Source organism: Narcine bancroftii, chromosome 14 (assembly GCF_036971445.1).
Source record: "Narcine bancroftii isolate sNarBan1 chromosome 14, sNarBan1.hap1, whole genome shotgun sequence".
NCBI lineage: Eukaryota > Metazoa > Chordata > Chondrichthyes > Torpediniformes > Narcinidae > Narcine > Narcine bancroftii.
Genome location: NC_091482.1, coordinates 64,246,565 through 64,273,958, shown reverse-complemented (window position 1 = coordinate 64,273,958; position 27,394 = coordinate 64,246,565). Strand labels below are relative to the sequence as shown.

General features: G+C 47.6%; 1 protein-coding gene across 3 annotated transcripts in view; it reads right to left on the bottom strand.

Moving 5' to 3' along the window:
- Window positions 1-16,050, bottom strand: part of smad3b (SMAD family member 3b) — a 93,485-nt gene extending 77,435 nt beyond the window's left edge. For all 3 annotated transcript variants that reach the window (XM_069910760.1, XM_069910762.1, XM_069910761.1), the window contains exon 1: window positions 15,754-16,050. In XM_069910760.1, coding sequence (XP_069766861.1) covers window positions 15,754-15,959 — 206 coding nt within the window. In that variant the 5' untranslated portion in view covers window positions 15,960-16,050. The remainder of the gene's footprint in view (window positions 1-15,753) is intronic.
- Window positions 16,051-27,394: the final 11,344 nt, after the last annotated feature.

Genomic DNA, 27,394 nt, shown 5'->3' with positions numbered 1-27,394 from the left:
TCATTTCTCAATTAATATGACCAAAACACATAACATGGTCAGTTTTCTCCACTACTGCTTGTGATAGCTTGTTGGACACAAAATTAACTCCTAGGTTTCCAGGATTATTGGAGCACTTCTTAAAATATTTCCGTGATGGACAAGTGCCTTGGGATACTCCAAGGTGCTCTAGGGAAATGCAAGGTTAGAATTCACCTCAGTGTGCACATGCATACTCAGTTCTTTAAAGGAAAACCTCACATTTGGTCCACAGGACAGAACCAAGCAATGGTGATGTGCTCAACGTTGCTCTACAGAACCAAGTGTTGAGTTCACACCAGGAAAAGAATGTTGCCTGATCCCTGCATGTATCTACACTGTGTACGATGTACGGGTTGCCTCGATGGATTGCACACAAAACAAGCTTCTTCACGGTACACGCGACAGCCAAGTTGAAGTTAGTCTGCTGTGACAACCTAAAACCAGCATTGGTTCCAGAGTAAAGCACTAGAACACGCACCTCAGTCTCTTCTTTCTCGAGCATAATGTGCAAACATTCTGCCGCTCTGTACACAGAAAGATCCCAAACCCATTGATTGGTTATCGTGATTGATTTTTTTTGGGGGGCAGGGTAGCAACTCTCTGCTGAGCTGGATAGAATGCCTGTCTAAAACACCAGGGAGAGAACAGCCTCAGAACAGATGAAGCAAACGATTCGCACTTTCTGTAGGGTGTTCTCCAACAACAATGCAATTATGCAGTAAAGACTGAGGATGGAGCTAGAACAGTATAGAAAGAGGCCCTTTGGCCCAGATATCTGTCAAACTAAAACTCTGCTGCTAGCAATTGATAGATATTACCCCATCCCCCTCATGTTCACGTGTCTATCTAAAAGCTTAGTTATGCAGAAAGTTATCCAGGATGACCTTATTCCGAAGATTACCAATATGCAGTTCACATCAACAGCAATAAATGCATTGCAATCTGGGGTATGAAGGACATTCAAAGGTCTGGGAATTTGTACTGTGCATTAAAGCAGCAATGAATGGGTCACACACTGCAGTGTTCTGTCAGCTGCAAGGTCCACACACGATAGAACGCCTTGTGTGCACAGGTCCTGCTAACTTCTGCCCCTGTGAAGCTAACGGAGCAAACCAAACTCAGGTGGCAGGTGAGGAGTAGACTGGATGAAGGCCTGGGAGATGGGGAAGGGATCCAGCCAAAGTAATCGTGTGCCTCAACCCACGTCCACATGCTGGGACTGGGAGGTACAAACACTTGGAAAACCTTGCTTCAGAGTACAGATCTTATTAGGAGCTTCTGATGAAGGCAGAAACGTTTTGCATTACCAATGGTAAAACTTATTGCACGCTCCATTTGGCTCATGAGTTTTGGCAAAACTCAACCTCAGTGCAAAAACGAAAACGATCACAATAAGGTAGCGTAGGCTGCAGTTCACTTTCAAACAGACGGCAATTTCAATCCTCAACCCTGCATAATTCCTCCTGAGGAGTTAAAACAGCCAATCACAAGAACTTGTGTCTTTAAAATGGCAAAGCATACCTAGCATAACCAATTAAAATCTGATACCAAGTGACAAAGGTGATTAAGACGATTTAAAAACCTCTGGAGAATTGGAGGTTGAAGTAGAGTAAGTACCAGGCTCCATGTAAAGAGAGACAATCCACCAATCATGTGTAACAAGCAGTCCAGTGGATTAGCGTTCTTACCCAAAGTGCAGTCGCATTTACTTTCAAGTGGAACTCAACGCACAGCAAGCAGAAATTGGAAGTTGTGCTTGTTGTCATTTCCTCCCCAATACCTAAGTATTTTAACTGTCAAGAACACTTGTTCCTTTATTCATTTTGATGTCAGCCACCTCAACAGAAAATACTGATCTTGCTCAAGACCTCTCGACTCTGGAGGCTTTAACTTTTCGGGTTCAGAGCAATTATAAGAACGTAGCTAGACTTCACTTACAGGGGGACAATTATATGAATGCTCTCCCCCCCCCTTCTCCTGAGCACTTGAAGGATTTTAAAAAATCAACTGCAATGTTGGCAATGAACTATAACAGTTGAAAGGAGGGATGGTGCAGTTCTGAAGATAAGACTCTCATACTGCAGGAAGTGTGTTGTGTAAAGGAGATGTGCGTCATTATGGCTGGTCTGCCTACTCAACTTTCCCTCACTTCTCTCCCCCAGAGAATAAAGAACTGACAACCAAAATCTTTTCAGCATTACTTTTGATTTACGTCGAAATAAATCAAAATATGGGGCCGATGTCTGGTTTTTTTTTGCTATTAGATCGTTATATACTGATGAATCACGTTACTGTTGTTACCATGTGATTTTCTGCGCATTTTTATAAACCCAAATGATGCCAGAGAGTGGTGATTTGTTTTTACATGATGGCAGGCAAAGCAAAGTTTCTCCACTGCTCACTGTGACAATAAACTCAGCTCCAAGCATTCGGCTGGCTTCAGATTCTAACCCAGGAGCAACCCCAAGGTCGCCTCCCAAGTCCTCTCGTCTTCCCTTCATTTCCATCCACAAGTTGCCACATTCCCTTCTCCATCTTTTTCTGGGTTTCCCCCTCCCCCAATCCACTACCACCCACAGCTCAGTGCTCTTTTCTCAGCATTAGAAGGTTAAAGGATTGAGTCCTATTTTGAGACAGAAGGCTGAAAATCTAGGCTTAAGTCCAACATCTCACAAGATAGTGTTGCACTGACAGAAGCAGCGACTATCAAGTTATTAAATCATCCCTTGGAATTATTTTTCAAGAGTAGCAAAGTTCCTTCTGGTATCCTGGACAATAGTTCACACTTACTCATTTCCTAACAAAGTTGCCTGGTCGCTATTTTGTGTCATACAGTGCGGTACAGCCTCCTAGGCCCTATTTGTCCATGCACACCAATTGCCATTCTGAGCTAGTCCCATTTGCGTGCATTTAGTTCTTTTCCTTCCAACTGCTTCCGATCCATCCACCCATCTGTCCAAATATCTTTTGAATGTCATAACTATACCCGTTTCTAGAACTTCACTCCATCTCTCGGAGTGATAACATTGTCCCTTGGGTACCTCTTAAACCTCTCCCTTCTCACCTTAAAACTTCTGCCCTAGAGAAGAACGGTCCTAGAATAGTCTACTCTGGGGAAGAAGATAATAAGCGCACACTTTATCTTTGCCCCTTGGGAGTTCACAAATCTCGAGATGGCCACCTCATGTGTAGATTGGATTCTATAGCCCCTTTCACACTGGCACCTTGTCCCAGGAACTGATGGTCAGTTTACTGAGGGAATGCGAATCGATCAGCATTCCGGCATCAAATCACACTGGGGAGCAACGGCCTCGACCCCTACTCACATCCCTGCTGCCGGTGTGCCGATTAACCCAGAGTGAAAAGGACAAGTTGTATTCAGGACAAAAATGTTGGAGGTAGACTCTCTTATCCCCAGGAATGGCTTGTGGTCAATGGGTGGTGTCCCAGTTAAAAGTGGCCCAGCAAAAACAGCTTCTTTAACCAGGACACTGAACAGCCAATTTACTGGGATGCCAGTGTGAAAAAGGCTTACGTTTCTTACATCAGCGAGAAAGGTCCTTCCCTGGAGAATGGTTTTTGAACATTTGAAGTGTTTCCTCCTTCTCACCTGCCTCCTCAAGTCTACAAAGTCCAAAAGACTAGCAGCTGTTTGTAAGAGGGCTAGACAGAGAGCTAAACTCATTGTAACCCTCATCAGGCCCTACGTCAGACTGCAGCTACACTCATCCACTGAATGCATGTATTTTGGCCCATTCGATCTATACTGGCTCACAAACTAATTCCACCCTCCCACTAATATTTCCATAACCATTTCCCCCAAATTTACTCTCAGCTCCCCCAAGAACCTACATTCATCTACACACTGGGGGTAATGTCACAAGTTAACCTATCGATCTACACATCTTTGGGATGTGCGAGGAAACTGGAGCATCTGAGGTAAACCTACAAAGTCAGAGGGAGAACACAGTAGGAACAGGAGTTGGCCATCAGAGGAAATTTGCCCATGCTGCCTTCCATGAGCCCTTTTTCCCCCTTCTCTGAAACATTTCCTCCCAAATCTACCCACTAATTTCCCTTGGATTCTTGATGTCATTGCCGTAATTCGAGGGAATTATGGATCTAGCCCACCAACAGGTCATTGGGATGTGAGAGATACCAGTGCGGTCACATGGATGATGCGAAAATTCCACACAGACATTATCTGAGGTCAAACAGGTGCCTGGAGCGCTGAGGCAGTTGCACTAACTGCTGCACCTAGCTGGTCTCCGGGCAGATCTTTGAGCTGCAATGTACCAGGGTGAAGTCCTGGTACTCACTACATGGTTAGCTGTGTGCACTGGCAATCAGACAACAGTGTTTCAAGTTTACAGTCACACTGCACCAGATACAGACTGAAGTTTCTTCTTTGAACAGTCTACGAGTAATTACTACCATACAGAAGGGCAAGTCTGATACTGGAGGGAAAAAACTGGCTTTACACCTGGTGGTGCATTTCACGCTCTCGAGCCTTCTTCGAGTGGGAGGAGGGAAGTTGTTTATGAATTTTCATTATGCAGACCGTGGAGTTTCATCTTCCTATAATTCCCATGTGGAAAGATTAAAGCCTATCCCCCCTCTTTCACTTGCATCTTTATCCCCAGCTCAGACAAGTTCAGTAATACCGCCCTCCGTAGCAGGGATTTACAGAGGAAAGTGAAACACTGGAAATCTCCACTCCACAGGATTTTAAACTGGAGGCAAAGAGGAACTTTAAAAAAAAAAAATCAGAGAATTGAGGGAGAGACGAGGGGATTAGCTCTGGAGCAGATCAGCCATGATCATGTTAATGATGGGGCAGGCTAGAGGGGCTGAGTGGTCTCCTCCTGCTACTATTTTATGTACTTGACCCCAAAACTCCACATCCATAGCAGTAAGTAGAGCTTTGTTCAATCAAGAGGAGACTGCCCACAAGATGATGATCACGGCAGTGGACCAGCGAGGGGCTCTGAAGCTCAAGAACACACAGGAGGCAGTCTGTTGGTGACTTGAGGCTGTGGGCTGCTGGCGACTGCAGTCAAAGGACTCACACCAAGCTGTAAACTGCTGGAGACTGGCTGAAGGGCACCAGATGCACTGGAGGCTTCCTGATAGGGATGTGCATCTGCAGCTCGGGTTGCTGACAGTCCTGCCTTAAGTCTGTGTGGCTGCAGGAGTGCTGGGGGATGAATCCACAGACAAGCCAGGGTGGGGGGCGGGTAGGAAAATCTCTTTTGCTTCTCTTTTTCTGGCTGTAAGGGATGCTGGGCAATTTTTCCTGATAGCAAATCTTTGCCTGTCTAACTGTAGACTAAAGAAATTTAATGTAATATCATATTTCTGTTTTATTACATGACAATAGAATAATCTTGAAACATGTCATTAACTCAATGAGCATTGATGATAGAACACAATTCCAATCTGATCTGGAGTGGATTAAAGTTCCCGAAGAAAGCTCCAGTTACTGCCCAAAATTTTAGGTCTGGAAATGATCGGAGGTACTTGGTTAATTGCAACCAACCAAGTCACCTTGGCTCTTTTTGCAGAAAAATTTTGCCTCTCGAGACACAAACTCTAACTTTGAAGCTCGCTCCAAGCTTTGTGCAGGCTTGAGGAAGTGCTGCATTAAACTAAGCATCCCTCCTGGGCCAGAAACACCACAACGACAGTGCGGCGAAAGCCATGAAACCATCACTGCAAGTGTTGGTTGAGGGAAAGCAAATGACCAGGACATCAGGAAAAGGGGTGCATTCATCCTCAGAATCTGCTGGGCCTGATCATGTTCATTCAAATGACAAACCTCACAGATGAAGTAATACTGACAGCCACAAACATTGGGTAATCACAAGTGCATCTACTATGGAGCCCTCTTATCCGGTGGGAACATCCAACTCACTCCCATATGGAATGGGATAAAAAAGTAAATAAAAACTGCAACTATGGACATAAAAGACAGAGAGGGACCCAGTCACGGCCCAGTTACCCCACACATGGTCTTTTTTTTAAACCACCCACTGGAAAAGAAATCAAAACAGAAAATTCTGAAAGGAGGTCAGGCGGCATCAATGGGAAGAGAAGCATTTAACACTTCATGTCTAGGACTTGATGTAAGAATTGAGAAGAGAGAGAAACAGATGGTAGCAGGGAAAGCTGATAAGGAGTTTAAAACCCTCACTGTACCAGGTAATAATGCTTCAAAGATCCTTCTGTGTGCAATCTAACAGATCAGATCTAAAATTCATGCATATTAAGGGCAGAGCCAGAAGGGAATATAGGTTGACCCGGGCTTACAATGAGGTTCCGTTCCATCATAAGTAAATATCACAAATATCTATCTGCACAGATCAAAAATTAACATTCTCTAATCAGCCCCCCGTGCTCCAGTCCGGCTCGCCTCCTTGGCGCACGTAGCCGCTCCCTGGGCTGTGGCATATTTGGATACCATAACTGTCCAAGCATGTGATTCTCACCAGAGATTTGACTTCACGTTTTCACAAGGCAATCTCCCCAGGACATGGGGTCTGGATGGGAGGGTGGGGGGGAGAAGAGAAAAACAATCAAGTGGCGCGGAGACCAACAGTGTGGCTGGACGAGTCATGCGGAGAACTTCGGGTGTTGGGATATGGTTGGGGCCGCACTGCGAGGGCAACAGACAGGCACAGATCAGCCCTCATGGCCACCGACTCAGCCCACTCCCGTCTGCACCCAGCCCTCCCCCCGCCGCCTCCTCCTCATCCGGCTTGCAGCTGCTTCCCTACCTTCACAAAAACCGTGCTGGGAACCAGTATCTGGCATCAGACTGACAAGCACTGAGCAGCCAAGGGGTCAAAGCTGTGCGCGAGCCTGGACACCAAGTGCCGACAGGTCGGCTGCCACAGCCCAGGGAGCTGGGCCAGAGCACCAGTGCACAAGGACGGATTACTGCAACAAGTGCAGACCAGCGGGGCCCCTGAGAGCCAGTGCTTTCCTATCGGGACAGCCCCAGGAAGCTTTCCTTCATTCTGAGACAAATCCAGCAATGGGGTCCCCGACAAAGCTGAGCTAAGCTGCCCCCTTGGCTCACTGTGATCTTGGTGGAGAAGGTAGACCTGATGCTGGACTGAACCGGATTAAAGGGGCAGTGGTCTATTTCCAGACTCACAAGGAATATGCAGAAGGTGTTGCACACATGACCAGACATGGTCAACGTGAACACAGCAGGAGAGGGGAGTTAGTATACGCAGGTGGATTCTGACCATCCTGGCTTTGAAACACCGCAAGTCGGGGCCTATCTGTAGATAGATGGTGTAGAACACAACACTGAAGAAACATAGCTGGTTTAATAGCAAATACAAAGAGACATAATCAACATTTTGGGCTTAAGCCCTTCATCAAGGTGTGAGCAAAATGTGGGTAGGCACCCGAACAAAAGGTTGGGGAGGGAGAGCAGGAGCTCGATCCCACAGGCAAGAGGAGGGATAAAGGAGGGAGAGCACACAAGCAAACAGGGGGAGGAGGGATGGCTTTGTGAATGGAGAGGGAAGAGGATAGAGAGCTGGAGGAAAGACAAGAGGGATGGGGAAAAACAGAGGGAGCTACCAGAGGTTGATATTAATGTCCCCCGGATGGATGGTGTTAGATGACAAGACAATGAAGGTGGCCCATGTAAAGCAAACACAAGCTGGCAAGTCTCAGCTGTGCTATCTGTACCCAACTTGCTTTCAATGGAATGCCAACTTCAAAGATGTTGTCAAGCATGCTCACCACACATACTGTGACCACATGAAAGTATCACACTGCTTACTAAAGGTTTGCTTTGCTCAAGTTTTTGCCACATCTTGGCAACTTCCCATCTCCGTCAACAAAAACAACAACTATCAACATTAAAAAAGATGGAGAGGAACCTAATGGTAGCAGTCTCCCAACAGATGATCTTTATAACCACTGGAAAAGAAGATGGTGAGCATTGGGGAACATCTGCACCAGGGTCCTCTCCAAGTCAAACACCATTCTGCTTAAATACATCATTGCTGGGCCTAATTTCTGGAATTCGCTCCGCCGCGCCCCCCCCCCCCACCACCCTCCGCCATGGCATCCCAGGACCACTGTTCCCTCTACACTGTGTGTGCACACACACGTTTTGCAACCAGCCTACAAAGAATATGAATGTGCGCACAGAAAATTAGTGACCTAAAATAATGCAGTAATGAATAATTACTTATTGAACAAAGTAGTTCAAAGTAGAAAATAATATTTTAAATACATTATTTTGTAGAATGAAATCATTCTTGTATTAATATTAAAACTTGCCAATATAGTTTGATTAGCCATGAGAGACAGGCTGTGCCAAAATTATCTTGAAACAATTTCAAGTTTACATTTGCAAAAGCATTCAGTACGCACAGAGTTTTGTCACAGGAAAAAAATATGCACAACACAAGCTTTTTTTGCGCACACGGACTAGTAAAAAGGAGAGAGAACATTGCCTGGGACATGAACAGTTGTTCAAATAAAAGCGCGCCACCACCTTGTCAAGAACTAGGGATGGGAAATAAATGGACCCTTGGCAGCAACACCCGCACCCATAAATTTCAGTATGATCCAAAAGCATCAGCAAATTTAATCACAACAGCTGCAGACAAAATGATCAATCTAAGTTGATGAGATGCTAAACCCTATGCTTGCCTTGCATCTGCCACTCCACCACTGGCTCGTCTGATCATTCTAGATGGCCTGTCCATCTCCACAATGGTTGAGATACGAGAACTGCAGCCGCTGGAATCTTGAGCAAACAAGAAGAAACTGGAGGGGCTCGGCAGGTCAGGCAGCATCTGTGGCGTCAAATGTTTCAGTTCTAGAACCCTTTCCAAGTCTCGACCCGAAACATTGACTGTCGATACTGGGTTGCAGTATCTAGAATACAAAAAGATTGAGTAGACTGGGTCTTTATTCATTGGAGCGTAGAAGGTTGAGGGGGGTATTTGATAGAGGTATTTAAAATTATGAGGGGGATAGATAGAGTGGATGTGAATAGGCTCTTCTCCTTGAGGGTAGGCGAGGTTGGAACGAGGGGTCATAAGTTTAAGGGTTAGGGGGCAAAACTTTAGAAGTAACATGAGAGGAAGCTTCTTCTCTCAGAGAGTTGTGGCCGAGTGGAATGACCTTCTGGAAGAGGCGATTGCAGCAGGGTCAATTTTGTCATTTAAGAGAAGGTTGGATGAGTGCATGGATGTGAGGGGATTGGCGGGTTAAGGACAGGGAGCAGGTTGGTGGGACCAGTGGAGTTCACTTAAATCCGTGCGTCATAGAGGGGCAAAGATGGTCTGTTTCCATTCTGTAATTGTTATAAGGTATCTGTCCATGGATGCCGACTGACCAGCTGAGTCCCTCCAGTTTCTGCTTGCGGGCTCAGAAAATGGTTGTGTTCATTATTGAGACAGCCACAAAAAAAACCATCTGCTCAACCTGCCATTTGTCAACCATAGCATGGTGTAATATGGCGCTTCAGGAGGTCTCCCTGGAATGACAGGTCTGTATCATTTTTCGCAAGGAGAATGCTACTAATATTGTAAAAATAGCTCTGAAAAGGCCAAGGAGCTTGCAAATGTAACTGCTGTGACTACAGCTGCATGGAGAAGTACAACTGCATCAGGGCTGTTGTGGTTTAATGCAAATATAACCACAAACAAATTGTTATATTTAGCAACTCGGCAGATAATATTTCTTTGCAAAGGAAACTTTGTACAATAGAAATCTGACTGACAGCAGCAGAGATAAATAGTGAAAACGCTCAGCAGGCCAGGCAGCGATTACAAACAGAGAGAAGCAGTTAATACCTTGGCTGAAAAAAAATGTAGTTGGGGGGAGGGGGGAATAAATGAAGAAAAGGGAAGGTGTGGGATAGGAGAGAAGAGATACAGTAAGTAACAGAAAAAGGAGGGTCTTCGGGAGATACAGAAACAGCAAAACCGCTGAGAAATTGTTAGTATTGAGCTCAGGAAGGTTGCTATCCTTCATTATTGGGTTAGAAGTCATTTCCTTGATTCATCAGATGGTTTCCTGAAAACACTAAATGACAGAGGGGAATTTGAGTAATACAGGCTGCCACAAAGGGCCAGGCATGTTTCTGACCACTGGTTACCAAACTGCAATTCAACACAGGTTTATGGTCATCTGAATGCACAAGTAAAACCCGGCAAAACACCGTTCTCTGGTCCTCGGGGCAGAACATACAGGCACGTGGACAGACATAACACACATACAGACAAACAATACATATGCAGGACAAATATTCATATATACAAATAAATAAATCGTTTCGCAGATATGAGATTCTTGGGTGGTTAGTGTGAGCAGGTCCCTCAGTCGTTCAGCATCCTCTCTGCCCATGGAAGAAGCTGTTCCTCAGCTCTCTCTGATATTCTAGCTGAAAGAGGCTGAGTGCAGGGGGAAGTGTTCCTCAATTATTTTGTTGCAAATAAAATGGTGACGAGCTTTCACACAAGACCCAGGATACAAGTCAAAGAAAACTCAAGTCACAAGCAACAAATGCAAACCAGGCCCTCTCAGACTTGATGCTACATTTATCAAGATTGCCGCCTTAACTGAAGAGTCATCTTTCCTTTCAAGTGAATAAAAATAATAATCCATGGCACTATTTCATCCAGAGTAGTGGAGTTCCTCCTGGTATCCTTGTCCGTATTTATCACCCAACCAACACCAATTGCACGATCATTTATGACACTGTTGTATGTGGGCATCTTGTGAGGAAAATTCTTCCACACCATTCGTAAGATCTCACAAAGTCTCTGATACCCAATGTTAAGAGGAGGCTATCAATTTGCATGCAGCAAAGCTTCTGGAGACACCAAACTTTGGTTCCAGTGGAATTACACAGATTTCCAAACATCGAAGGTTCACCTTTTGTAGATAAGCACAGATTGGCTGCTTCATTTTGCATTGTTCAGAGGCTCCCCCACCCCCCTACCTCACAAGCTGTGGCATTCATCAACTAGCTGCCACCAAAAACCCCAAAACAAGCCTGGCCTCCATCATTGATAACCCTTCCTCACCAGCACACTTTGCAAGGTGTTGTGGCTGGCCACTCACTGGGGAGGTGAGGGGTGTAGAAGATGTCGGCAGGGTCAGAAAGCAGAAATGCCCCGAGTCCATGTTTTCTTTGGCTCACGATCACAGATGGTTTGCCGCCACTCCAGTTCCACGGGTTCTAAGGTGACCAACATGGGGAAACTGTAGCTGTGGCAGTGAAAGCCAAGAGCCAACCAAATGCTTCTACAATGCAGTTCTGGTCTGCAGTAAATAGACAGACCGTCGGGCAGAGAAAAGAAATACAATTTCCCATTTCCAGTCTCCATTGTATAATTGGGTGGAGTCAGTTTTGCAAACAGGCCAGATTTTTAATTAACGTATGTGAGGTGGTCACTGCTGGTGAAAGCCAGCATTTATCACTCATCCCCCCAACGACCAAGTTGAGAGCAGGTCACCTTGTCCCTCTGCTGAAGGTATTCCCATACAGCTCCAAGATGTAGACCCAGCAATCGTGTCAGAACATTGACCCATTCCAAGGCCAGAATGGGGTGTAACTTAAAAGAGGATATCTACAGAAACAAGAATATCAAACTTCAACAAATCTGAACTGCAAATGGATCTGCTACCAAAGCAGGAGAATTCCAGAGAGGCCGAGTGATAGGAAACTCATCATTGCACGTGTCACAGATAAGCTTTCAGTTTTCAACTTCATTAGCATATCCTTTACACCACCAGCGATCGGGACTGGGGTTGGAATCCGACACTGTCTGTAAGGAGTTTGTACGTTCTCCCCGTGTCTGCGTGGGTTTACCCCAGGGACTCCGCATTCCTCCCACTGTTCCAAACGTACCGGGTGTGCAGGTTAGTTGGGTGTAAATTAGGCAGCCCCAGTTCAGGGCCAAAATGGCCTGTTACCATGGTGTATATCTACATTTTTTAATATTTAACATTTGTGTTACATAGGATGTTACTATATGGTTATTCCCATAGTGAAGTTATGAAGGTCTAAAGGTTTACTTGCTGTAAGGAAGGCAAATGCAATCCTAAGGTTTTATGATGCATTGATCAGACCACATTTGGAGTATCGTGTGCCCCATATCGAAGGATTTACTGGCATTGGAGAGGGTCCAGAGGGGGTTCACGAGAATGATCCTGGAGATGAGAGGATAACGTACAAGGAGCTTTTATGGCTACGGGACTGTACTCACTGGAGTTTAGAAGGATTGGGTGGGGGGGAAGGTGGGAGAAGATCTCTTTGAAACTTATCGAATGTTATAAGCCTGGAGAGAGTAGGTGTGGAGAAGGTGTTTCCAATAGTGGGAAGGTCTGAGACCAGAGAGCACAGCCTCAGAACAAAAGGATGTCCCTTTAGAATTAGAGACACAGAGAAATTTGTTCAGAGGGTGATGAATCTGTGGAATTCATTGCCATAGATGGCTATGGAGGGCAGGTCATTGAGTAGATTTAAAGTTAGGGTGACAGGTTCTTGATTACTAAGGGTATCAACAGTTATGGGGAGAAGGCAGGAGAATTAATACATCAGCCATGATTTGAATGGGGCACAGACTCAATGGGCCAAATACCCTAATTCTGCACGTTGATCTTCTAAATCATGACAACTTAGCCACTGTGGCATAGAGTTACCAGTCTGGCAAGACGATAATGTCCAATGGGAATGAGTCTTTGCTTCCTCAATTGCCCAGACAAAACCATTATAAAATGAGAGCCAATGTCAGAAGGAGCCCATCAATTTGCTCCTGGACAGAGCGCATTATCAGAGTGCAATCTTCAAATACTACTTGCACACTTCCTGTCCTAGCCCCAGCTCACCTCAGCACACAACCATAAATTTAAAAAGTGTTTAAAAAAGATATAAAAAAGTCAAAGAACAACCCCAATTAGGCCTTGCCTTTCAATCATCTATTTTACGACTCCCCCCAACCCCCATAAAAACAAATCTTAGGGCAAAAGAGGATCTTTCCTGTCCCCAGCATACTAATGGCATCGTGAAGTGCCTCTACTTTTTCAGGAGTTTGCGGAAGTTTGGTATGACATCAGAAACCTGGAAAATTTCTACAGAGGTGTGATGGAAAGTGTGCTGCATCACAGTCTGGTATGGGAGCGCCAATACCCCTGAGTCGAAAGCCCTGTAAAAGGTAGCGGATACAGCCCAGGTCATCACAGGCCAAACCCTCCCCACTATCGAGAACATCTACATGTCACACTGCCATCAGAGAGCAGCAGCAATCATCAAAGATCCACACCACCCAACACACGCTCTATTCTCACAGCTACATTCAGGAAAGAGGTGTAGGTGCCACAAGACTCGCACCACCAGGTTCAGGAACAGCTGCTCCCCCTCCACCATCGGACTCCTCAACAACAAACTCAAGCAGGGACTCATTTTAGAACTCTTTCTTTAGCCCTTCAATTATTTTTTTCTCTCTGCATTGCACAGTTTGTTCACATTTCTTTATTTATATCTATATGGATCTCTTTGAGTACAGTTTTTGGCACTACCAATTCTGCCACACCCACAGGAAAAAGAATCTCAGGGTTGTACGTAATGTCATGCATGTACTCTGACAAGAACTCAGAATCGACTGCCACTACCTTTTGTATCACTGTCTGTAGATTGGCTAATACAATATATACATTTCAGTCTCCACAGACTAAGTGGCAAATGAACGTGCAGAGATAATGACAGAGAGCATCAAAATGCGTTGCACTGTTTCCTTTGTATATTTTCTTTTAAATTGTGAATAATGTTTATTTTTGAAATAATAAAAAATAAACTCCCACACCAGGAAACCATCCAACAGAGTTTAGAAAAGGTTCTGACAACGTGGGCCTCAGCGAGGTTACTGCAACAACCTTCCCCATTCATCTGGCTGACATTCATGACCCCTTGGGCAAAGGGTGACATCTGCCCTCTCTACATGCCAGCAGGTATGAAAATTTAGCTTCTTTCCACCCCCACCTCCCCCCACCCCCACCCCACCACCACCAGAGTCAGACCTGACAACCCAACAGGCCCCAAAAACAAATGCCAACACCATCTGGAGTAACTTTTGAAAGCACTTTAGAGAAACAAGATGTACTGAATATACAAGGAAAAAAAAATCCACAGGGGTCAAACAGGACTATTTCTAGAGCAACAGAGTGGGAGTGAACCTGTTCAGTCATTTAGAAATGATTCCACAGCACACTCTCCCAGCGCTCATCATGAACAAAGAACTGGGATCATCACGGTAAAGGTACAAAATGAAAATTGCAAGCTCCCCGAAACACAAAAGTCACACCATTAAATAATATTTCAATATCTTCTTCCTGTCCCACACACACACACACACACACACAGACCCACACACACACCAAGTTTACATCAAGTTAGCAGTAGTTTTGGCTTTGCACTGTGCAGTCCAAGTTTGGCATTAAGAACTCTCTAACGCCCGATCACAGGATAGCCACAATCTGCCATGATGCCAGTCTGGCTCTGTAGTCATTCATTTCCCGGGGAAGAGTGAAGGTACTGGACGCAGTCGTACCTCACAGACCAAGAGAGTCCAAGATCACAAAAACAGGCAGGAAAGTGGAACAGAGGTCAATATTGGATGAGCCTTGATCTCATCAAATAGCAGGGCAGGCTTGAAGGGCCACATGGTCAATGTTCACTTCTATTTCCATGGTCTCACATCGGAAGCTGGGTGCAGACTCATGGCGCCATTAAGGGCAAAGCTAAACGCTTAAACCACCAATCCTTTGCAAATTATCAACAAGGCTCTTGTTGAACCCAGACAGGGATAAGAGATCTTGCATTGCTTCAGCATTACCAGTGGATGAGGATACCCAACCAGAGGATTGCACTGATAGATGTGGTGAAGCGTATGCAGTGGGGCCAAACAGCCTGTATAAAGTTACACGATCTTATGCATTTTGACAGCAGAAGTGTGCTTGTGTTATAACAGGACACTCTTCAACTGGATCCATAGTGACCCCAGGGGACCTTTCCATCCAGTGTAACCTCAAGCTGCAAAGACAAAGGATTTGGCCACTACTTCATATTCTAGTTTTGTATCAATAAACGTCATCTTGCCAACTCCTCCCCCTGCAGTGACACAGCTTTCCAGAAGTTCTATCAAGCATGGCTCTAAAATGTGCCCTATTCTGTAGTCAAGTCACCCACTCTCCAATCATGTATCAAAAATAATTCGCCCCCCCCCCCCCAGAGTAAACCTGCTCCTTGTGTCCACGTTAATGTGTTATTGCTTGCAAGAAAACATCCCTCCCGCAGTCTCCTCCAACACATCAAATCCGGGATGAGCAGGCCCTTCGGCCCATGAGTCGGAGCCAAACATGATGCCCCAGTCAAACCGGCTTCCTCATGACAAAGACCTTGTCAGAAGCCCAGATGCCAATGTAGCTGCTGACACCCCAATTAAACTTGCCCCACCCCACCCCACGAGTTTACCCTGGGACTGTCAAGTAGCTTCTCTAACCCTCAGTACTCCAGATAAAACGACCCAAGTTTGCCCCTCTCATCCAGGCAAATCTTTCCTGAACCTTTTGCAGAGGCTTCACATAAATGGGGCGAGCAGAACTTTTTTTTAAAGTAAATAAACATGCAAAAAGTCCAAGTGTCAATGGGAATGGTTTGAAACTAGGATTGCAAATGCCCTGCATTACCTGGGGATGGTGATACACTTGGTGTTGATACTCTGGGTGGTTATTGCCTTCTCCAGCTCGTCCAGCTGCCCGCTCTTCTTCAGTTTCTTCACCAAACTTTTCACCGCTTTCTCGCACCACTTCTCCTCCTGCCCGTTCTGTTCCCCCTTCTTCCAGCCCAGGAGGCGCTTGACAATCGGGGGCGTGAAGGGCAAGATAGAAGACATTTCCACTCGCCGGGTGTGCTCCCGTCCGTCCGTCTCCGAGGGGAGGGGGGAAGCGCCGCCGACCTCCCCCCCAAACTTTCCCCGCAAACTTTGGCCAAACTTTCCCCGCAAACTTTGGCCAAACTTTCCCCGCAAACTTTGGCCAAACTTTCTGTCCTCCGCCTCGCCGCGGACCAGCCGGCCGCCTCACACCCCCCCCCCCCCTCCGACACTTCCGTAACCCTCCGCCCTCTCGATCGAGTCCCAATGCACGTGAAAGGGAGGGAGAGGGAGCTCTCCCCCCGGCTCAGCCCCTTCGCCCGCCGGGAACCCAAAGGAAAATAGATCGCTTCACCCAGCCGTTGTTCTGCTCTGGTGTTGAAATGCATCCGCCCTCCCACTCCAGAGGAAGGGGGGGGGGGGGGGTCCACTGACGAGGTGCCCACTCCGGTCTCAATGTGGAGTCTGAGCCGAATGCAAATCACTTTCCAACACCGGGGCTTGCACAGGAGGCGAGGAGGAGGGGGCGTTGTGAGTGTCAGTGCCCGGGCTCGACCCTCCCCCTCCCCACCCCCACCGGGCCAGCGCCAATCACACAGGAGCCTCTTCAAGGTAAAGGGCTCACTCAGCTGATCCAAACTTTCCAGTCCTATCAATCTTGTCGTCATCATTTCTCCCCTTCCAACAGTCTCTACAATCATCTGCGATCTATAAACTGCCCTTTAAATTCAGGTAATTTTGTTTTTAATCTCAATTCATTAAAACAAAGAATGTTACTGTGGTCCCAGGAGAATGCAGATTCTTCTGGGGGGAAGTCGAACTGCACTAGGGCAGGAAGGGAACAACAATTTTACCACTCAGTTTATTTGACCTTGGATCCCTTACCTCTCGCCTTTTTTCCAAGTCCTGTCTTGCAGACTTCCCCACACCCCTCCTTCATCCCCTCCCCTCCGTTTTGTGACCTGCCTGTTCCTGACTTTTCAACCTGAATTCAGCCTCCATTTGTCCTGCTTTAACCTCCTGAGATCCCAATGAAGTGCCAGTCGATGAAGTGGACGACCACGATGTGGTCAAACAATAATCATGGCTTTTATTAGCAGAATCTCATGGTACAATAATGAAAGACAATAGGTGCAGACACAAGGGGAGTGTCCTTAACAGTAGAGATAATGCGCAGCCAATGTTAGTACAGCAAGGCTCGCCAGAGGGGAGACGGGCAGCTTGGCAGACATTCACCACACCCAACACCAGTCACATCCCCCCCCCCACTTTCCGCAGGGTCCCCTCCCTCTGCAACTCCTTCGCCAATCATCCCTTCCCACCAATAGCCCCCTTAGTACCTAACCCTGTGGCCGCAGGAAATGTTACATTTGCACCTCCTCTCCCGCCACTATTGGGGGCCGCAAACATTCCTTCCAAGTGAAGCAACGCTTCACCTGTAGGGGTCAGTTACGGCATCCTGCACTCCTGAGGTCTCCTCTACACCGGGATAGCTAGATGCAGACTGGAAGATCACTTAATTGAGCTCTGACAATTGCAACAGCAAGGACCTCCCATCGGCCAACCACTTTAATTCCACACACCATTGCGACATTAACAAATCAAGTTTATTGTCATCCGATTGCACAAGTACAACCCGACAAGCAGCGTTCTCCGGTCCTCGGTGCAGAACATAGACACACATGCAGACAACCAATACATATGCAGGACAAGTATTCATCTTTACAAATAAATAAATAAATATCGTTTCGTTATATGAGAGTCTCGTATGGTTAATGTGAGCAGTTCCTTTGGTCATTCTCACTGCCCATGGGGGAAGAAGCTGTTCCTCGGCCCGGTGATGCTACCTTTGATGTCCCTGTATCTCTTTCCCAACAGGACCTGCGGAAAGCAGGAGGTGGGGGGGAGTGGGGGGAGAGGGGGATGTGTCTCGTGTTGGGTGTGGTGAATGTCTGCCAAGCTGCCTGTCTCCCCTCTGGCGAGCCTTGCTGTACTAACATTGGCTGTGCATTATCTCTACTATTAAGGACACTCCCCTTGGGTATAACTGTGTCTGCACCTATTGTCTTTCATTATTGTACCATGAGTTTCTGCTAATAAAAGCCATGATTATTGTTTGACCACATCGTCTTTGTCTATTTCATCAACTGGCACTTCAATTTTACGAGCAGAAATGGATGCAGCCCTCAAGCCAGAGCGGCTGATAATCAACCAGTCTGCCCCGAGGGCCAGAGAAATTTTCAACCACTGGATTGCTTGTTTCGATTACTACATGGCTCGAAACAACGTGGTCGATGAAGCGATACAGTTGGGCCACCCGAACTCTCTGCTGGGTGAGGTCCCTTTCGCCGTAACGCAAGGAGCTACCACTCTGGCTATAGCCCGGGAACGTCTGACTGCTTACCACAGAATGTGGTGCTTGCTCGACACCAGTGCTGACTAGATGCCAGAAACCTAGAGAAAGTGATGCTGCCTATGCACTAGTCCTCGGCTCACTGGCAAACGAATGTGATGTCTGGGCAGTCAATGTGCAACAACACCGCAATGCCTTGAAGCTGGATGCTTTTGTCAACGGGATTGACTCCAGTTACATCCGACAGAGGCTGCTGGAGACGGAGCCCTTAACCTACAACCGGGCAGACACTCTAGCCAAAGCACTGAGAAGTGCCATGCGGTCCAGTGAAATGCTAGAAACCGGAAAGGAAACATCCAGGAGTGCTGGAACCCTGAAGAAAAGGGTGAACCCCTGAAAAATGCTACTTCTGTGATAAGAGCTGGCACCCCAGACAGAAGTGCCAGGCTTGATTTGCTACCTACAGCTATTGTGGGAAACTCGGTCACTTTGTTAAAACGTGTAAGGCGAAAAGTACTCCCACTGATAAGAAGAAGAAAAGCACCAAGATAATGTGTCCTGGAGCTCCAGTTATATCCAAGGGGAGTGTCCTTAACAGTAGAGATAATACACAGCCAATGTTAGTACAGCAAGGCTCACCAGAGGGGAGACCGACAGCTTGGCAGACATTCACCACAGTGCGGGATGGAAGGGGTCCTCCGTGATTTTGCACACCCTCTCTCCATGGCCTCATGTACTGCCAAATGTCCCACATCTGGCAGCTCTTTCCACATACCCAGCACTCTGTGTAGAAGAAGGTGCCCTTTTTATACCCTTTTCATTCTCATCTTAAAACGATACCTTGTTGTAGAGGTTGGGCCAAAGGTTCTGCTATATCGTTCATGACTCTAAATATCTCATGGTACCTTCATCCACATTGAGTCCAAATCTTGGGACAACCAACGCCAGGCTCTGAGAGCATCTTAGCAAGACATAGGCATCAGTAATTCAAGAGGTTGGCTCACCATGGCAATTGGAGATGGCAATATATCATGAAAAAGTATTCAAAATGGGCAAATGAGGAATAACAATAAATTTAATCGAGATTTTTTTTTAAAGTCGAATTTGTACAACACTTTTCAAAGCCTTCAGGTCTTACTGAAGTAATTTGGAAGTGCAGTCGATAATGAATTGCAAGAAAACCAGCTGCCAATATCTGCACACCAAGATCCCACAAACAGTACAATAATAATTGATGTTGGTTGAGAAATCAACAAACTTCCTGATTGTACCATAGGATTTTACTTCCACCTAAGAGATTTGATGGGAGGGGCTCAGCATGTCATACAAGGAGCAGGTCTTTAGTTGTTCAGCATTCCTGTCATAATACACCAGGGGTTTAATTTAGAGCCTGACATTCATGTTGCTTGAAATGGGATTTAAATCCACAACCTGTAGCTTAAAATGTGCCCAATAAACATGACTAGCAGGAAAAGGAGCCTCTTCTTATATGAACCATAAATTGCAGGATACATCAGATTAAGTAATCTCTGGCTGTTAAAGTAGCGAAGGCACGGTATGAAAAAGAAGGGGATGCTCTCAGTTTTGTGAGTGGGTGTTACTTCCTCCCATAAAATCGTGTACAATAAAAGAACAACAATACCAACTGGCTTTTAATCTTAAAGTTATAAAAGAGAGACTTTCATCCAAAAACTATTGGTTTGGATGTCAGTGACTTCTGGTGCAGTTTTGTTTTAGACACTACAACACCACACTCTGGAAATCAGTGACATCCAATGCGGTGCTATGTGAATTTAGGAATCACATTTATTGCAGTTATTTTACACACACACACACACACACACACACACACACACACAGGGACAGAGGTATGAAAGAGATAAAGGCTCCCTTTCCCACTGTCGCAATTTAAAGGTGACGACGCGCTTCACAGCCAATCGAGTCATTTGGAAAGAGTGCATTGATTTTCTCTAGTAATTTCTTCATGTTGCTAAAGCTCGAAAGTTGTTATTAATTTGTTCCTTCAAGGCATCTGAATTAATTTGTGTGTTTGTGGGACAACAAAATGGGGAGATAAGGTCTGAGTATTTTTTGTGTGGGTGTCAGAGCTGACAGGAGTTGCCAAGAAGTTGTAATGTCTCATTTCTCTAGATGGTAAACGTGGAACACATTGAATGACATTTTAATATATTTTTCAGACTGAGTCACAAAATGCAAAAGTAAAATGTTCCATCCTAATGTCAGTGATTGGGTGTAATCTGCTGAATCCACATAAACAGAATACCTCACCAAGGCTAAGAGTAGCTCACCCAGGATTTTCTTAGATTCATTTTGAAGATCTGGGTGTGGCCAACAAGGCCCACATTTATCGCCATTCAGAAAGTGGTGGTGATCCAGGTTACTGAAGGAGCTCCCGCAATGCTGTTGAGTTGGGAGTTCAAATATTTGGGCCTAATGACAATAGAAGTTCGGAATATCATCTAAAATGGGAGAGGGTGTCACTGGCCACGGGGGTAGTGCCAAAGGATTGGAGGGTGGTGCATGTGGTTCCACTGTTTAAGAAAGGGTCTAAATGTAAACCTGGGAATTATAGGCCCGTGAGTCTGACGTCTGTGATGGGCAAGTTGATGGAAATTGTTCTGAGGGATGGTATTTACAAATATTTGGAGGTACAGGGATTGCTAGGGAGTAATCAGCATGGTTTTGTCAGGGGTAGATGACAGGTTATGTAAATGACAGAAAAACCAATGAGGGGGCTCTGCGGTGGAAGAACACACAAGCGGCGGGATGTTGGTGACTCAAGGTGAGGAACACATACAAGCCGCCGGCTGCTGGCGACTGCGGTCAGGGGACTCGCTAGGCTGCGGAGACTGGCTGAAAGGGTGCCAGGTATCGGAATCGAGAGAGTGCTGGAGGCTTCCTGATCGTGTCAGAGGTTTGGATCTGGGACTCAGGTTGCTGATGGTTTGGACAGTGGCTGTGGAGGCTCTGAGAGCACTGGAGGCAAATCCATGGGCATCCAATGACTCTAGTGGGGGGAGGGGGAGGGGGGACTCTCCTTTGCTTCTCTTCCCCTGGGAGGTCTAGTCACTCTTTGCAAGATACGCAATGGCTGGTCCAGTTGAGATTTTGGTCAGTGCTGACCCCCAGGATGCTGGAGATGTGGTACGTTGCTGTGGTCTTTGCCTGGCAGCACCTTTGTGGTATGAATGTTACCTCCTATAGCTGCAGGTGAGCATGGGGTGCTTCATCTGCTGAAGGGTTGTGAGTTGCATAGAACATTGTACCATCATCAGCGACCTGCATGCAGAAGGAAGGTCATTGATGAAGCAGCTAGACCTGGCTCACAGCCCCGAAGAACTCCTGGAGTGATGTGATGGGGTGGCATGTTTGATTTCAGGTATAAACAACCCTCATTTTGTATGCAAGGTCAAGCTTCAGCCATCAGATTGTTTTCCATTTGATGCCATCAACTTCGATTTTAACAAGGATGGTAGACATCACACTTGGTCAAATGTTGCAGAGGTGGTCAGTCTCCAGAAATGAGCTTGGTGATGTACGTTATGGGCAAAGGCTGTGACAAAGTCTGGAATCAAGTGTGGGCCTGGTAAAACCAAGTTGGGCAACGGTGACTGGGTTATTGATGTATATGTTCCACCTGACAGGATGGTTGATAATGGCCTCCATTGTTTTGGCCAAGATCACAAGATATAGAAGCAGAAGTAGGCCAATTGGCCCACTGAGTCTGCTCTACCATTCCATCAAGATTGATATTAGATGGAATGGATGGGAGTCAGACAGATTGGACTGTCCTGCTTTTTTTGTGAATAGGATGCACATGACCATGCAGAAAAAGGGCAAGGTTGTAAGTGGAATGGAACTGCTCAGCTGGAGATTTGGAACCACAGATGGATGTTGTCTGGTACTGTAGCAATTGCTGTTCTTAGCTGTTCTTGTGGAGTGAATCACTTTGTTTTTCAGAATCACTGATAGTGGGGATCTCAAGACCAAGTCAGGATGGATCATCTATTTAGCGCATCTAGCTCAACCCCGTTATAAATAGCTCAGTCCTTTCTCGACCTGGGCCCTGCCATGATGTTCTTGTAGCCTCCACCTCTGGTTAGCTGCTGTTGCCCACCACCTCTCCCCACTGCAGAACTATAACCTGATCCATTGTTGCATGGACACTTAGCTCAGTTATTTGCTCTGCTGTTCCCACTCTCCTGCAGGGAGTTTGGTAGTGCCAGGGCGAGCAGTCACATTGGCTGCCTCTCAGTCCAAAAACTAAGGGCTCTTGATCCAGGGTATAAACTTGCACAATGAGTGAGTGAGGCTGGTTTACACTTTACAGGAGTGTTTTATCATAAGTAATTTTGTCCTCTAGTTGAAATGGGGACTTATCTGTGATTCTATCTGCAAGCCGAATGTTCTAGAATCACTGAGTTCTACAACACAGAAACAGATTCTCCTGATCAACATGTCCACGCCGATCAGGCTAGTCCCATTTACCTGAATCTGGCCCATATTCCTTAAAATCTTTCCTATTCATGTATCTGTGATAGTACAGATTCTATCACCAATGTGTCTATGGACAGATGGTAGTGTAGGATGACTGGGATTGGCTGAGAGTGTAGCCAGACCTACTGGCAGGTCTTAAAGGATTGCTCCTAGCCAGACCGGGTCATTCTGGACTGGTCGACCTACTTGTGATATGCTCCATTCTTTTAGTTAATAGAAGCCTTGGTTTGGATCAACAAGTCTTTGGTTCTTTTGACACGCTCTACACTGTCCAAATGTCTTTTAAACATTGCAAGTGTCCTCTACCGCCTCCTCTGGCAGTTCATTCCATGTACCCACCGCCCTCAGTGTGAAGAAGGTGCCCCTGTTAAATCTTTCCCCTTTCATCAATGTCCTCTAGTTTTAGACTCCCTTTCCTTGTGGGGTGGGGGGGGGGTGGGGGGGAAATTCTGTAACTATTTATCTTATCCATGCTTCTGTAGCGGCGGCTACACTGCTAATTGAAGGATCGCACAACCAGATGAGCAAAAACTGATTTATTGCAGGCTGCCTGGCTGGTCTTATACTCCCAAGCTGGACCTGGATGAGAACCGCGCTGTGGGGCCCCGATGTCACCGGGTCAGGTGGCCTTGCTTCTTGGGTTGGGCCACTACTACTGGTTCGGTGTGGTCGAGGTGGGCTGGCTTTAACCTGTCCACCGTAAACAGTTCCCTCTTACCACCGATGTCCAGTCTGAAAGTGGATCCTGAACGCTGGACGACTTTGTACGGCCCTTCGTATGGTCTTTGTAGAAGTGCTGTGGATGGGCCCCGCCTGATAAAGACGTACTCTGCAGAGTACAACTCGCTGGAGACTTAAGAGGCCCGTGTGCCATGTCTGGGCAGCGGTGGGGGTGTGAAGGAGTCCAACTGGGCCCAGAGGCAGGGAAGTAGACCATGCGATGACTGCTGGGGGTTGTGAGGTGTGTTGACGAACACACCGGGAAGGGCTAGCAGTGCACTGTAGACCATCTCGACTGATGACGCCTGAAGGTCTTCTTTGGGTGTCGAGCAGATGCCCAGGAGCACCCATGGCAGCTCGTCCACCCAGTCGGGGCCGGTGAAACGGGCCATAAGGGCCGACTTAAGGTGGCGGTGCAATCACTCTACTAGCCCATTTGCCTGTGGGTGATAGGCCGTGGTGTGATATAGCTCAATCCCCAGCCTGTTGGCGAGCTGTGCCCAGAGCGCAGAGGTGAACTGGGCGCCCTGATCACTGGTGAGGTGGTTCGGGACGCAAAACCGTGCAACCCAACCGTTTACAAGCGCTTGGGAGCAGAAGTCCGTGGAGGTATCTGGCATTGGAATCGCCTCAGCCCATTGAGTGGTGCGGTCTACCACTGTGAAAAGGTAACGGCTACCTTGGGAATGGGTAAGGGTCCGACGATGTCCACATGTATGTGGCTGAACCATTCTCGGACATGTTTGAAATCTTGTACGGGCGTGCTGGTTTGCCTGTGTACCTTGGAAAGCTGGCAATGGGTGAAGGTTCTGGCCCAGTCCTCAATCAGCTTCTGAAGCCCGTGCCAGATGAAACATTCTGCCACCATACGGACTGTGGACCTGATGGAAGGGTGGGAAAGGTCATGGATATGGTGGAATCCTGGAACCGCAGGCCCGTGATGGCAGTCCTGAAGGCCCGCATCTCCTCATCGGACTTTTGGTCCTGAACGAGCTGGTCGAAGTCGAGGCCAGGTGACAGTGCGCAAATGGCCGGTCATGAGAGAGCGTTGGTGACCAAGTTGTCTTTCCCCGCCTTGTGCCGAATGTCTGTGTTGAACTCCGACACGAAGGAGAGGTGATGCTGTTGGCGGGCGAGCACCTGAGTGAGGCGTTTGTGGTCGTTAAAAATGGTGAAAGGCCTCCCCTCCAAGAAATAGCGGAAATGATGCACCATCAGGTACATACCCAGCAACTCACGATTGAAAGCGCTATACTTGCGCTCTGGCGGGTGAAGAAGTTGGCTAAAGAATGTCAGTGGTTTCCACTGTCCATTCACCTGCTGCTCCAGGATGGCAGAGGCATCGACAGATAGCGCCATATGCAGGTCGGTGCGTGGGTGGACGAGCAGGGTAGCCTTCACGAGGGCATCTTTTGTGGCTTCGAATGCCCTGCTGGCCTCTGGAGTCCAGGCGAGTGTCTTGTCTTTGGCCACGATGAATGCGAAGAGCAGCTGCATGATGCACGCAGCGCCTGGAATGAAGCGGTTATAGAAATTGACCATACCCACGAACTCCTGTAGCCCCTTGAGGTTGTCTGGGCGTGAGAACTCCCTGATTGCAGCGACCTTCGTAACGGCAGGTGTGACTCCTTCAGCCGTGATGGTATGCCCCAGGAACTGCATGGACTCTTTCCCAAACTGGCACTTGGCCGGATTGATCGTTAGGCCAAAATCAGCCAGTCGGGAGAAGAGGGTATGCACCTGAGAGTTGTGTTGTGCCCAGTCTCTGCTGGTGACCTGGATGTCATGAATACGAAATTCAAATCCCTGCCCATTGTGTCCATAAGGTACTGGAAGGTCTAGGCGGCATTCTTGAGCCGAACGACATGCGTAGGAACTCGAACAAGCCAAAGGGGGTGATGATGGCCGTTTTAGGGTTTGGTGATACCCGCACACCAGGTCGACCTTGGAGCATACCCTCACGCCATGCAGGTTGGCCGTAAAGTCCTGGATGTGAGGGATCGGTTAACGGTCAGGTACTATCGTGTCGTTAAGCTGTCGATAATCTCTGCAGTGGCGCCAGCTCCTGCAGATGCGAGAAATCTTCCTTCACCATCTGGAGCTTATCCGGCGGGAGCCAGCATGCATTGGCGTGGACCAGCATGCCTTGGGTGGGGATGTAATGAAACACCCCGTGGTGTGGTGAGGCAGCAGAGAACTGCGGCTTGAGGAGGGATGGGAACTCGTCCAGGATACGCTGAAATTCATCCTTGGGCGTGCTGACCGTGGCCATCTGTGGCTCCTCTGTGCGGGAGGCATTGAGGTGAACGGATTGGAAGGTACGGGCATCTACCAGTCGCCTACCTCGAATGTCAACCAGGAGTCCATGGGTGAGGAGGAAGTCGACACCCAGGATGGCAGTTGGAAGGGATAAAACGGTGAACCTCCATGAGAGCTTCCGCTGGCCAATCTGGAAGTGGACGGTCTTGTCTCCATACGTTCGGATCTCCGTCGAATTGGTTGCATGGAGGGGAGGTCCTCGAGGCCGGTTCCAGGATTCGATGGCTATGGCTGGGATGATGCTGATTTGGGCCCCGGAGTCGACGAGGAAGCGTTGGCCGCTGACCAAATCCCGCAGGTAGAGAAGGCTGTGTTCTTGGCCAACCGCCACAGCCATTAACAGCAGCCGGCCTGCTCGTTTCCCTGGAATGAGCAGGGCTGACGACACTTCCGAGCCTTGGCTCCCCAGCGCTGGTGGAAGAAGCAGAGGTCTGAAGTGGATGACTTGCTTCTGGCTCTGCTCTTTGAGGCCCCTGCAGGGGCCGGGTGTTCCACCACAGCACTAGAGGAAGGCTTGGCGTGCTCATGCCCGTGACTTGTAATCTGCTGGACTGCTGAGCCCTCCGGGAATCATTCGAGCCATAGCTCCTGAGCCTTTTGTGTGACCTTCCTAGGGTCGACGAAGCTCTCCTGGGACAGTAACGGCTGGATGTCTTCAGGCAGATAGTCGAGGAAGATGCGCTCGAAGAGTGGGCAGTTGGTGTGATCGCCCATGAGCATGAGCATCTCGTCCATCAGCTCGATTGGAGTTCTGTCTCCCAAGGCGTCGAGGCACAGCATCCGAGTGGCACGCTGGTGCCTGGAGAGGCTGAGGGAGCTAGTGAGCACCTACTTGATGGTCCCATACTTATCTTCCGCGGGTGGGTGCTGAACGAGGTGCAGCACTCGTTTGGCGGTGGCCTGGTCCAGGGCGGAGTCCACATGGTAAAACCTGGTCGAATCCGATGAAATCTGGCGGAGGTGAAACTGAGCCTCTGCGTGGCTGAACCAGGTCTCCAGCTCCTGAACCCAGAGGTGAGGAAGCTTGATGGCTATAGCATTGATTGAAGGGTTGTTCAGGTTGGGTTCAAAGACGTTTGAACCTGTCGGGGTCACCAATTGTAGCGGCGGCTACACTGCTAACTGAAGGATCGCACAACCAGATGAGCAAAAACTGATTTATTGCAGGCTGCCTGGCTGGTCTTATACTCCCAGCCGGACCTGGCTGAGAACCGCACTGGGCCCCCCCACCCCCCCCCCCCCCGACATCAATGGGGCATCATGTGGGTCCCCAAGCGCAGGCTTTTAAGCCCATTGCCGTGGTCGGGAGCCATTTTGGCTGGCTGCCCCGAGTAAGATCTTGGTTAATACTGGAAAGGTGATGAGTCAGCACACAGGAGGGAGATTGAAAACTTGGCTGAAAGATGGACCAACAACAACCTTGCACTGAATGTCACCAAAACTAAGGAGCTGATTGTTGACTTCAGGAAAGGAAAGCCAGAGGTGTACAATCCAGTGATCATTGGGGATCAGAGGTGGAGAGGGTGAGCAAATTTAACTTCTTGGG